At 39.9% G+C, this 14128-nt stretch overlaps 1 protein-coding gene and 1 long non-coding RNA gene across 3 annotated transcripts in view; one reads left to right on the plus strand and one right to left on the minus strand.

The window, feature by feature from the left end:
- The window catches only part of LOC117087781, a 28315-nt gene that overhangs the window by 9673 nt on the left and 4514 nt on the right, over window positions 1–14128 (plus strand). The window lies entirely within an intron of this gene.
- The window catches only part of TOX3 (TOX high mobility group box family member 3), a 109806-nt gene continuing 107335 nt past the window's right edge, over window positions 11658–14128 (minus strand). For both annotated transcript variants that reach the window (XM_033218381.1, XM_033218382.1), the window contains exon 7: window positions 11658–13638. In XM_033218381.1, coding sequence (XP_033074272.1) covers window positions 12883–13638 — 756 coding nt within the window. In that variant the 3' untranslated portion in view covers window positions 11658–12882. The remainder of the gene's footprint in view (window positions 13639–14128) is intronic.

Here is a 14128-nt window from a genome sequence, read left to right on the forward strand (position 1 = left end):
TCTTTTATCTATAATTTGCTGGATCTGCCGGCCTCTGCCCTTGTTCCTCTATGGTTTATTCTCAACCCAGCAGCCGGAATGATCTGTCTCAAACAAATGGCAAATTGTGTCAGTCTACTGTTCAAAATTCTCCATTGACTTCATTTCTCACTCACAATAAAATCCCAGGCCCTAAGAATGGCCTAGAATACCCTATACCAGTGGTTCTCCTACTAATAGGAAATTAATGAAACCTGGAGAGGCTTAAGACAAGCAAGTAATGTCATTGCTGCACCCAAAACTAATTACATCAATTCCTGGAGCTGTTATTTTTCTAAACGATTCCCAGGTAATTCTTTTAAATGTTATTATTATGGAGAATTTTAAACATACACAAAAGTAGACAAGCTAGCGCTTTGACTTCTATGTATCCATCATCCAGCCATCTCTCAATCCATGACCAATCCTGCCCCCTCCACATCCCCATCCAGTTCCCCTGTCTTGTATTACTATGGAGCAAATTGAGACATCATCACATTATCCAGATAGTCATTATCTAGATTATCAATATCTATAAATATTTCAGAATGCAACTCAATATATTAAGAATTCATTTTTCTTTCAGCATAACCACATCATTAACACATCTAAGGAGGAATGTATAGCTATTATGATCCACTGCAAGGATAGAGAACCATTGCCCTATACAGTCTGCCTTGGGACTTTCCACTTAGACCTCATCCACTGCTTTTTCCCTCTTTCATTCCCCTCAAACCACAGGGCTGCCTTGCAGCATCTCAAACACTGCATTCCTGGGATCCTGTAGCCACCTTTTCACTGGCTAGGATGATCTTCTTCCAGATAGACACACAGCTTCATCCCTCATCCATTGTCACTTTTTCAACAAACCCTTCCTTGCCTACCCTATTTAAACTTGTAGCTCATCCCCTATCCACCCCATGCTTTCCTTCTCCCCCTTCCACGCTTATTTTTATTCACGGCGTTTATTGGGTGCCCAAATACTTGCTGAATAAAACTGCATTCCTCCATCAGAATATAACTCCATGAGAGAAGGCTCCATGTAAATATTTGCTAAATGAATGCATAAGTGAATGACTCAATTGGATAATATTATGCTGGCCTGTAAGCCAATGAGATGATGGGATAAAGGGTAAAGAGTCAAATAAATAGATACTCTATTTTATAAAGCTTAGAGAAAAACAACAACATTTGTAAACATGACAAGGTGAGAATAATTAATAGGTAACACATTCACAGCAAGCTATTAATGGGAGCTAGAGTGTTGAAATAAAATCCTAAGCATTGAGGTTAACATCAGAAAGCACAACAGTTCTCTTTTATTAACAGTCCCTTAGGCTGCTTGCACCATAGAATTAAGCCAGGTTGGTAAAAAGTGGTACTATACAATCATAAAGAAACAGCTGTAACGCATAGGTCAGACTTAGCAGTACATAAATATGTATGCAAAAAAAAAAAAAAAAAAAATTAGGGTGAGCCAGTCCAGACTCAGGTAGGCGAAACCCCAAGCATCCTTGCTCACTAAGCATTCACATTCTCTTTCTCAGGAACTCTAATCCTGGAGTTCACTGTATGTGTTGTTGCTCTCATTGAGTCAGTAGCCTTCTTGGCCATCTTCCTGGTGTAGGAAACAGCAAGATAGCTGAGAATCTCTGAAAGGCTGAAGCTACATGCTCAGGTGTAAAGGTACTAACCCATACTTCCCTGCCTCCCTCCTCCAGGGCCAAGGAGGACATTTGGAAGCGTTCTCTTTGGAAACCATACCTAAGACAGGTTGTTTCAGTTCAGGCTTGGAACATTAAGTCTTGGCTTCCAATATAACAAGAGAGCTTACTCTCACTCTCCCAGGCTGCTAAGGCACAAGATGTCCTGTTTGTCATCTGGCAGATAAATATTCAAAGGTTCCATCATTGTGACAACAGAAGATGGGCTTGCACGAGTAATGGTTTCCAGCCTGGCACATGTTCCTCTGCATTAGGAATCATGGAAATTGAAGAGGGGTTCAGACAATAAAAGACGCTTCTCACTCTCAATGCTAACATAGCACATATTGGAAATCTCTTGAAACTACTGTGTCATCAAAGCTTAGCAATTAGCCTCCAAAGTAACAGGCAAAAATTTAGCAATGGATGCCACCCATGAGTAGGAGCAAAGGAGGGCATGATTTCCATGCCCGTTACAGGTGTGTTAGAAAACAAAACTATCACTAGCCGGGCGACATGGCGGGCGCCTGTAGTCCCAGCTGCTTGGGAGGCTGAGGCAGGAGAATGGCGTAAACCCAGGAGGCGGAGCTTGCAGTGAGCTGAGACCGGCCACTGCACTCCAGCCTGGGCGGCAGAGCAAGACTCCGTCTCAAAAAAAAAAAAACAAAAAAAAAAAAAAAAAAAAAAAAAAAGAAAACAAAACTATCACAAAGTCATTTGTTCTGAAGTTCGCTTCCTGTGCTCTATTGTTCCCTGCATGAAGAGTTGCCATGCTTATGAACACAGACCTGTTTTGTATATGCGATTAAAAGGAAATGAAGTTTCACTTAAAACTCGAATGAATTTTATTTTTGGTTGTTTTGTAGCTTGGGGGTGATAGGGACATAGGCTTATCTTTCTACCAGAAAATGTAAGAGATTATACATATAACAATTAGACACTAAAGATTCACTAATTTCATCCAGAAATATTAAAATAAGCATTATGCTCATGTGCCAATTGCCACAATTTGGCCCAATAGAACTCTGCTTTGCTGGCTTGGAGAAAGCTAGAGAACTGTGTATTTTCCACGGAACATGCCCATTCTTCTCTTCTCTTTCGTATCTGCCAAAATATTGTTATCCACATTCATTCATTCATTTGAGTGGTCCAATGCAGTTGACTTCTCAAGTCCACAGGTGATTAGAAGGGGAGCTTGCTACTGAAGGTGAGTAAGGGCAGCTGATTCCCCTAAGGATATAAGAAAGAGAACTCGGCCTTTTATATTTGCAACTTCGCCAAACCTTGTGTAAGTTTGTAAACACCATAAAATATGTTACGATGTTTACAGCATATGTCTCTTATTGTTAAGAACTATTGTGGAAGTATGAGCAAGTCTACTTCTTAAAATTTTTTTTATATAATAGTTACGGCATTCAATTATACAATAGTAATTGTGAATAATTATACCAAACCCCAGTCTGTTTTATGACTACTTCTCACGCTGAGCTCACATACTCTGTATAAACACCATCTGTATCAAACATAAAACTCTTAGTTGTTGTAAGAATACAGGCTTACAAAATGTAGCTTATTAGTTCTGGGGCCAAGCAGTTTCATGGCTATTGCCTAGGCTTCCACAATCCACATGAATCTGATGATCTTCTCCAGCTGTGTTCTGTTTCTTTGACTTGAAGCCTGGTTAGTTACCTTGATAGCATAGGATCATGACAGAAATCACGGCCCACGTGCCCGGAATGTTGATACACCTCTGCAGTTCTGTTCAGCATTAAGTGCACTTACTTTGCGCTACAAATTTCTGCTCATTTCCTATATGTGTGGTACAGATTTAGGTCCTGAAATTTGGCCAACAGGGATGCTTCCTAAATTTCCCTTCACAAAGTGCTATCAGGGTCTTTCAGTGTCCCTTCCAAGTTGTTCCTCCAGAAATCTCCAAATGAAGTTTTCCCTCTGAAGAGGCCCCCTCACTATGTAAAAAGTTTTAACGGAGAACAGCAACTTTTAAAAGATGACTGATCTCTGAACAATCTTTGGTCCAAGAATTTAAACCTCTATTGACAGCTATCTAACCTACTCAAGACAGCCTGACTTTGAGAGGACTGAACAAAGTACACATTTTGTTTCCAATAGATAAGTGATTCTTCAGCAGGAAACAAACTTCGGATACAACCTACAAACAAACAAAAATAACTTCGCAGAAATTTAACCCAATCTAAGAAAGATAAGTTGTGCCCACCCTCAAAAGTCATTCTGCTCAGATTTGTTGTTTGTCTTTAGCCATTGACTGAGCCTAATCAGCATATTTCTGGGTGTCTGATGATCTAGAAGTCAATATCATTGTCACCTTTTTAGCATTTTTTTTTTTTTTTTTTGAGACAGAGTCTCGCACTGTAGCTCAGGCTGGAGTGCAGTGGCATGATCTCAGCTCACTGCAAGCTCCATCTCCCAGGTTCATGCCATTCTTCTGCCTCAGCCTCCCGAGTAGCTGGGACTCCAGGCACCCGCCACCACGCCCGGCTAATTTTTTATATTTTTAGTAGAGACGGGGTTTCACTATGTTAGCCAGGATGGTCTCGATCTCCTGACCTCGTGATCCACCTGCCTTGGCCTCCCAAAGTGCTGGGATTACAGGCGTGAGCCATCGTGCCTGGCCTTTAACATATTTTAATCTTGAAAATGTTCCTTATTAGAAGGCCTGATCTCCTTGCTAATTAAGACTTTAGGATTTAAGCTAGGAAAAAACATACTTTTTCTTCTCTGTTTTTTTTTTTGTTACAAAATTTCTACCTCCAAGCAGTATAAGTAATGGTTTTGTTGCATGCAAAAGGATATTATTGCATTTCCCCCATGGAATTAGTTTCTGATTTGGAAAGAACTACAACTATATTCACATTCTTTGGCCAAAATATTCTGAGCATCATTTAAAAGTTACAAGCTAGGTATGCCAGCATTTGGACACAATTTATAAAAGTGTTATTATGGACAAAATGGTGCCATTCCTTCTAGGTAACTGTCCAAATATCCAAAGATAGATGTCTTAATTTGGCATCCAAAAAACACACACGGGGTCAGACTGTATGTAGGTAATTTCCGCAGATGCTATTATTTGTCCCCTGGGATCCCACATATGCAATACCAATTACAGAGGAGAGGAGTAAGAATAGTCAAAAAGGGTGAGGGCTGCAACAGCGGGCCTGAATGATTTGGACTAAAATCTTATATCAAATTTGCAAATTACCAATTAAGGCAGGTTTAGAACATGGCATCATTTTCGCTCACTATGACAAACTGGAAATTAAGGTTCTCTCTGCATGTCAGAAGCATGACAGTAATGACACAACAAGAAATGCTATCAGAAACATCTTTCCTGGTAACAACATATCCTTACACACAAGGCAAACTGCCTGGTAAGAAAAAATAGGCCAAAAATCTGAAAATAAACATAAGACCTGGATCTCAAAAACACCGCTACTCAGTTGCCTCTGGATAAGTCACTCAAATACCTTGCAAATGAAAGCCTCAAATACCAGGATGCTCATACCTGGTTCTGGAAGAATATGTTAAAAAATGTCATTCAATTCTACTCAATCTTAGCAAGTGACCATTTGCAAGGTAGCTTTAGTGCTCTGTTCATTTAAAACAAGGCAATAATAAATCTTGTGGACTCGGGACATATCTCCTTTGACAAATGAGTGGTAGCATGCACTGCACTTAGTAAGGGGCATGTGGTCTCAGAAATTGAGTGGTAACTCATGAAGCAGTATACAGTGTTGTTGCTGCATAATTCCTGGGAAGATACATCCCCTATACTGTCTTAGATTTTTCATGCTCAACATTGGAGCGGTTCATTGGATTCCATAAATAATATACAACAATGAACACCTACTCGATGCTCACCCCTCTCAAGCTTCCTTAAATCTTGTTTTTCTTTTTAAACATATAGAAGGATACTATGCCTTGGTACTTTTGTAGTCCCTCCAGTCATAACACTTGAACCCCACAAATCAAAGCTGTTTGCTTGAATAAAAAGAATGACAGAGAAGTAGAGAAAATAGACTGGAAAGCATTCACACCAAAAAAAGTGCCATGTGGCATTAAGCCCCTTTGAGAACGTTGGCTACTACTTGTGGCACTCACTCTACCTTACTGCCTGCCTCGCCATGAGGAAAGCAGAGCAATGTTTCTGTTCAGTGTTGTGATGGATGTGTCATCTAGCTAGCTACACACACAAACATACATTTACACATCTTATATACAAATATATGATAGGCAAAAATCTGTATCAAATACATATGTCATACATATAGGAATATTTGACCTAGAGTGAGGACACATCCATTCCGTTTCTGGCTATCTCTCTTGAAAACAGACAGATATTGAAATAAGCCGCCACCACCCCCTCTGTGCCTCAGTTTCCTAATTTGTTACATGAGGTTAACTCTGCCCTATCTAGAAAGGGAACCAAATGAAGTAATACACAGAAAACTGCTTTGAAAAGTCCAGAGTGCAATACAAATGCCAGGGATAATGATATGTTTCACAAAAGAGCATTATTCCTTTGCTAAGAAGGGTACATCCACATTCACATTTTCTATCTGTGAAGGTTCTTCTTTGAAATTAAATTGAGACCGTAACCAACATCTCTCCCAGTGCTGCCTGAGGTTTTACTCAGCAACAAAGCAAGGGCTTCTTTCATCCTTCATCACATTTGAGTTCAAGCACCAAGAGGTACTTTTTACCAGTGGTGAAAATAGCTTTCTTTTCACAGCAGAAACAGAAATGATCTCTCTCTTGATGCTAATGGAAGGATAAGGCTTATTCTACAGTTGCCAACACACACACACACACACACACACACACACACGAAAAAAACACCTTGATTTGATTTGGCTTTGTTGATGGTGTGTTCCTGCACCAGGAAGATGGGAATGGCATGAGAAAGAGGAGAAAGTACATGAAGCGATGGCTTCATTTATGCATATGAATAATTAAATATTGACATACATTTTCAAGTGGTCATCTTGTTCCATTTTTCTTTCAGCTTTCAGTGCTCCCTGAACACTCCCTTCTAAAAAAATAGATGAAACCCTTCAGCCTTCATGCATTCAATTAATTCTCATCATACCTGCCTTATTTGGATGCCTTCAGTACTTTTTGAGTTCATCATAATTCCCCAGCAGATCTTCTACAAATCTGACCCCTCACTTCCTCTCCTGTGCTTTTCCTGCTCACCTCCACAAAAGCTGTGTGTCCAATTTTGTTTGATTTTCTTCTGCTGTTTTTGAGGTGCCCATGCTTTCAACCTGAATGGATTTTCGCTGCTCTCCCCTTGGCTGGAGATGTCTTCTACTTCTACCAGGATAACTTTTATCTTGGCCTGTTGAGATCCTACACAACCTCCAAGGCACATCTTAAATGCCCATAATTTCTTTTCTTTTCTTTTTTTTTTTTTTTTTTTTTGAGACGGAGTCTCTCTCTGGGCCCAGGCTGGAGTGCAGTGGCTGGATCTCAGCTCACTGCAAGCTCCGCCTCCCGGGTTTACGCCATTCTCCTGCCTCAGACTCCCGAGTAGCTGGGACTACAGGCGCCCGCCACCTCACCCGGCTAGTTTTTTGTATTTTTTAGTAGAGACGGGGTTTCACGGTGTTAGCCAGGATGGTCTCGATCTCCTGACCTCGTGATCCACCCGTCTCGGCCTCCCAAAGTGCTGGGATTACAGGCTTGAGCCACCGCGCCCGGCCAAAATGCCCACAATTTCATGTAGCTTTCCAACAGCAGCCTCTCCTCTTTCTAAATACATTTTAGTTTTCTCAGATAAAAAAACACACCTTTAAAATGGCTCTTAGAGGCACACAAATCATTGGGGTCTGGTGGGTATCTTTTCCACCCCAGTAAAAAATGAAAGCTCCTAAAGTTCAGAATGGCTTCGTTATTTTATTATTTTATTTTTTAAACATTTATTATGAAAAATTTCAAACATATACAAAATAAACAGAAGGCACTGTTTGTTTTTGCATCTCTCTGGGACCTATCACAGTGTTTCGCATGTAGCAGAGGTAAATTTAAGTAATTCAGGCCTTAGGCAAATGGAGCTGTCTGTCTGCATATCTGACGTCATTGTCTCCTGGATGGCTAAGCTTTTCCTCAGTTACACACACTGACACACAACCCACACACCTATAGGATCACAAACTACAAGGATTAAACCCGCTCACTGGCTTTAAAATTCAGGGAATGTCTTTATTTTGAGGTCAGTTCAGATAATCAGTAAAGCTAACTATATTCGAGGGGATGGGGAGAAAACATTTATATATTTAAGAGTATTTTCTAAGAGAATTCAAGTCTGGTTGTATATCTGTTTGATTTTCTTAGTAAGGCACCTTTTTTATAAATGTGTAATACCTGAAGAATAACGTACAAATATGAGGGTTTTCTATTAATACCAGGTTTTCTTCACTTGGCATTGACATTTTTCAATGTCTTCCCTTCCCAAAACCTCAGACTATTAAAGTCTATTTTAGTATTTTTTTAACTTGCACCTACTTAGCCCATTTTTTGCTACTACTGAGTGTGTGTGTGTGTGTGTGTGTGTGTGTGTGTGTATTTGGGAGAGCAGTCAGATCCTTAAAGCAAACCACAATTCTGGAGTGATAGATTACATGTCCATGCTGTGTCATATCCAATTATCTCAAATTGACTGTACACTGCATTATTCTGTTAGTGCATGGAAGATCAATAAATATGGGGAAAATCCACCCCAGCTCTCCACTTTCCCATCCGATTCTAGTAGGTCTGAGACGGATCATGCTACTGTGATGTGTACGCCACAGCTAAGGCAGGCAGGTGGTGCATAGACACCATTCAAACTTGGCCTATTCAATCCCAACTCCTCTAACTCTCCATTCATGCATAGCAAAACACCATCTGGTCCTATTTTGCCTCCAGCAATCACAGCTGACCAAAAACGATAATAACAGCTGTTGCAAAACAAAAGCCAAACAAAGGGGGTTGGGGGGGGGAAGGAAAGGTTATATTGAAGTCCAGTGCTGAAAAATGCTCCATGAAGTGAGAAATGGGAAAGAAACCATTCAAATGTCTAAAGCTCACTGAATGGACACAGTGGAGGACTTCTACTTAAACTTGAGATATTAATCCATCTGTCTAGAAAGCCTTCAAACCTCCGTCAGGTGGTAATATATTGCAGAAATTATGCTCCATGAAGGCATTTAAGCTTTTGTTCTTTGAGTCGGGAACTAATGACCCCATGTCAGCTACAAATGAAAATGCCTTATGTTCTTTCATCATACAGCAGTACAGATTAATGCAAAAAGGGAACATGTTTAGCCAGAGTAATAAAATAATGTCTACATGGCATTGGGAGAGACAAGGTATGTGTGTGTGTGTGTTGTGTGTGTGTGTGTGTGTGTGTATTTGGGAGAGCAGTCAGATCCTTAAAGCAAACCACAATTCTGGAGTGATAGATTACATGTCCATGCTGTGTCATATCCAATTATCTCAAATTGACTGTACACTGCATTATTCTGTTAGTGCATGGAAGATCAATAAATATGGGGAAAATCCACCCCAGCTCTCCACTTTCCCATCCGATTCTAGTAGGTCTGAGACGGATCATGCTACTGTGATGTGTACGCCACAGCTAAGGCAGGCAGGTGGTGCATAGACACCATTCAAACTTGGCCTATTCAATCCCAACTCCTCTAACTCTCCATTCATGCATAGCAAAACACCATCTGGTCCTATTTTGCCTCCAGCAATCACAGCTGACCAAAAACGATAATAACAGCTGTTGCAAAACAAAAGCCAAACAAAGGGGGTTGGGGGGGGGAAGGAAAGGTTATATTGAAGTCCAGTGCTGAAAAATGCTCCATGAAGTGAGAAATGGGAAAGAAACCATTCAAATGTCTAAAGCTCACTGAATGGACACAGTGGAGGACTTCTACTTAAACTTGAGATATTAATCCATCTGTCTAGAAAGCCTTCAAACCTCCGTCAGGTGGTAATATATTGCAGAAATTATGCTCCATGAAGGCATTTAAGCTTTTGTTCTTTGAGTCGGGAACTAATGACCCCATGTCAGCTACAAATGAAAATGCCTTATGTTCTTTCATCATACAGCAGTACAGATTAATGCAAAAAGGGAACATGTTTAGCCAGAGTAATAAAATAATGTCTACATGGCATTGGGAGAGACAAGGTATGTGTGTGTGTGTGTGTGTATGTGTGTGTGTGTGTGTGATGGAGGTGGTGGGGGTGAGGGGGTGTCTGTAGACCACTTAAGAGGGAAGGCATTAGGCCACTTAGGTGTGACACTAATCAGATACCACATTTCTCATGTCTATTTTTCATTATCCTGATTTATTTCTGACCTCTAACAAAAGAAAAAGTGCACCAAGTACTTACTTAAGTCTTAGGAATAGAAACCAGTCATATGTATAAACTGAAATGTAAATGGATACATCACATGCTTTGTGAATCCTGAAAACAATAATGTGGTAACAAGGTTGAGGAATTCTTTTCATGATTCAAGCCTTTTGACATTTTAAATATATAGTTTTGTCTGGTGATTAATTTTATAAACTGTAGTCATTAAGCTTTTTTTTTCCTCTGGAATTGACCGTCAGTGGCTTAGCAGCATTTAATCAAATGTGATAAAACCTAAGATTTATAAAAATCATTTAATAGATGTTACAACACCTGCTTCTAACTGCAAACAGTTGAAAACAGACTTCACTTGCAATTAAGTCTTATCACTAGTGACATTTTTTTCCAAGTAATACTTCATGGGTTTTCAAAATGACAATTACAGAACTAATACACAATTACTGTCACATGTAGTTTAGCAATTAATTTTGAAGACATTTGTCTAAAGGTTTCACAACAGAATATAAAATGGTTATTGTTATGTAATGTTAGTTTCAATTCACAGAAAATCTTTTACCATTCGAGCTCTACTTCTGCTGGGTCTGATGCTAGCAGATCATTTCTTTGTGGAATACAATCACTCCCTTGTAGCTGTAATTAGGCATCATTCTAAGGCTGTTTGAACACTGATACCTGTCAACTAATACATCTTATGAAAAGCTTCAATTTAGACATAAATTTTTCTACAGCAAGAAATCCATAAATTTATAATTAGAATCTCTTGCTGTTCAATATTTGTACATAATACAGAGTAGGAGAGGATTATGAAATATTGAAAGCTGAATTCATTATTCATAACCCACAACATACAGTAAATATTCTCTGAAATACAACAACTTTGAGGGATCCATATTCCATTATTTTTGAATGTCTCACACACAGCAGCTATGGAGCGCACCACACACACCCTCATTCTTTCCAGATTAGGATTCTGGTCAGGGTTGACACTTGCTGTTTTTAATTTTCATTTTATCATAAGCAGTTTAAGACTGTTGCCAGTGGTAATTTGCAATTTTTATCAAGACCTCTTCATTATAGCTTCTGACAGGACAGATGCTGTAATTAATCATGCAAGACAACTGGGGATAGTGGTCACACTGCTCTCAAAGAGGAACCGCTACAGAGCAAGAAAAGGGGGGAATAAATGGGCACTGAAATAATTATTTTGGCTTAAGAATTAGCATTCACCATCCATTTTAATAGTAATAACATCACAATACCCAGGTAGTTCTAGCTCCCCCCCAAAAAAGACGATTACTTTTTTCTCTATATACTTACCTTGTACTTGCATCTTTTAAAAAAGACGATTATACAAATATTCCCAATGGGTTGTTTTGGTTTTTTTCCAGGATCTTCATTTCAGGCTATGCATTGCGTATTCTTGGCCATAAATATCATATTTCCAATTGAAAAATGGAAGATGATGCTTGGGCTGAAATGAAACTTGGTATGGGGCATATTTCCCCATCTTACATGTATTCAAGGAACCAAAAATGAAATCTGACATATCATTTTATTTGAAAAGTGAACAGTTTCCTTGTTGTTGCATCAAAATACAGTCCACAGTTTTTACTGAAATGTGTTTATTCTATAGCAAGATAAAAGCATTTTTGTTTTAGTTAAGCAAAATACAAACAACTTAATTGCTGCTATCATAACTCATAAAAAAGTATAAAACAGCATAAAAACACAATAAGCAACGTAGCAATGAATGGTTTATGTCACCAGTGTTTACGTTAAAGCCTCATTTAGGAAAACTTTACAGCACATGATATGAAAACTTACAACTTTGAAAGAAAATATTTACATTGATTATTCAGATGTGGTGTGCCTTTTAAATAGTCTACTGGTATTACATCATAATAAAAACTCTTGCTTTTTCTTTTTAAATCTTAACTTTTGTAATAACTGTTCTCATTTAAGTGCATTTCCCTTTTAAAAATACAGTGTTTTTTATTTTTCGAAACTTGTCACTCAAAACACGGAATATAATATTCACATTTCTTTTCTTCTAATTGGAATGAATATAATGGGCTAACAGTGGCCATAGATATTGTTACAACATATACTGTGGTTTGATTTGGAGAAGTCATAGATAAAAAGTGTAAATAAGTCAATAATTGAATTTAATCACTTGCATTTTTTTTCTGGAGAGATTTAGGAAAAAAATAAGAGCTTTGGCAAAAGTCTGTGATTTACATTATTTTTTTTCATGACAAAAAAATGCCATCAACTATTCACGTCATACAAATGTTTGTATGAAACTGGATCTTCATATTTCAGGTAGTTACAACTGTGCTTTTTATTTTTAGGGCTTCAGAAGTTCAGATAGCCTGGAAGTGTGGTTTACTCACTTCTAGAGAAATAAGGCCATTTTCTACGACTCAGAGAGGCCAGTTTATAGTCATTAATATGTCCCAGGATTCATTAAACAGTTTGATTCACATATTGTAGGTATAGCCTGAATAAATTAAAAAGGCATCACATAAAAGAGCACAGCTTTTCTTGTTTAAAAACAAAGTGATTTATAGTCAGCTAAAAGATGTTACTCAGCTACACTGTAGTTCTTATTGCCTATCTAATAGACACTTGAGAGGACCGTTTGATCTGTTACACATTTCTGCATAACCAACACCAACTTACAGGTTTCAGCCACATATGCTTTACCCTCCTATGCCACTCTCCTCGGTATATGCAAATCCGTCTGCCACATGCGTCTTCAGAAAATACTGACCTGCGATAATACTTGAGTCTGTGTCTGAGACTGTATTTGTGACTGGTGCTGCTGAGAGGCTGGCTGGGGGCTCCCGATGGCAGGGATGGGGGATGTTATCTGAGAGGCGACGGGAGAGTGCTGCCGAGGAGAAGGCTGAGACTGGTGCTGCATGTGTTGCAGCTGCTGCAGCTGGAGGCGCTGCTGCAGCTGCTGCTGCAGCTGCTGTTGATTAATTTGCTGCTGGAGATGCTGCTGCTGCTGCAGGTGCTGCTGCATGTGGTGCTGGAAATGCTGCTGCTGCATCTGCTGCTGGATTTGCTGATGCATTTGGTGCTGCTGGAGTTGCTGCTGCTGCATCTGTTGCATCTGTTGCTGTTGTTGCTGCTGCTGCTGCTGCTGCTGCTGCTGCTGTAACTGCATCTGATGCTGCTGGGTTTGCACCGAAGGGCTCACTTGGGTGGAGGGTGCTGAGCCAACCATGGTCGTTCCCATGGAGCTTATCAGTGGAGCCCCAATGTTCGAGGGCATGTTGGCTGCAATCGTGACTGATGTGACAATCTGGTTCATGGGGAGTCTCATGGTTAAGGGTTTGGGAGCGATTGACCTAGGGAGGGATTGCTGGAGAGTCTGAGGTGATGCTGACACTGTTCCATGTTGAGACAGTGGAGTGTTGAGAAGGAGAGAGGATGTCAGATTGGTCGACGCCAGGGTCTGCTGAACAGAACGGATGGTCTGGGCTTCTGCTGACTCAGCAGCAGCCTGCATTTTGGGGGAGAAAATTCCAGACTGTTACAATACATAAGTATTTAAAATATTTAAGCATTTTTAGATATTATAAATTGATTTTTTTAAATGGCCACCATTATTCATGCCCTCCTGTATCTGCACTCTTTGTCTTGTGACTTTTTCACTCCTCCCAGAGGTGAAGTCAAATCCCCTACCTCCTTGAGTCTGGGCTGCTCTAGTGCCTTTGCTTTGGCTGACAGAATGTGATGGCAGTGATACTGCCCCAGTTCCAAGAGGAGGCCTCAAGCCTGCCCCTGACATGTGCATGATGACAGACATGTGGCCCAGTTACCCACCCCAAGAGTCAGTTCACTGCCATCCAGCCAACTGTGATCAATGTGAATGAGTCCAGCCCCTCCAACATGCAAACTGACCCCAGATAGAAAAGCAAGACTAGCTGATTCTACCAAGCCTGGCCTAGATCTGAAGAACCAGCCAGCTAACTGGCACTCTCTGAGGATAA

The sequence above is a fragment of the Trachypithecus francoisi genome, unplaced genomic scaffold (assembly GCF_009764315.1).
Source record: "Trachypithecus francoisi isolate TF-2019V2 unplaced genomic scaffold, Tfra_2.0 Lachesis_group10, whole genome shotgun sequence".
NCBI classification, from domain to species: Eukaryota; Metazoa; Chordata; class Mammalia; order Primates; family Cercopithecidae; genus Trachypithecus; species Trachypithecus francoisi.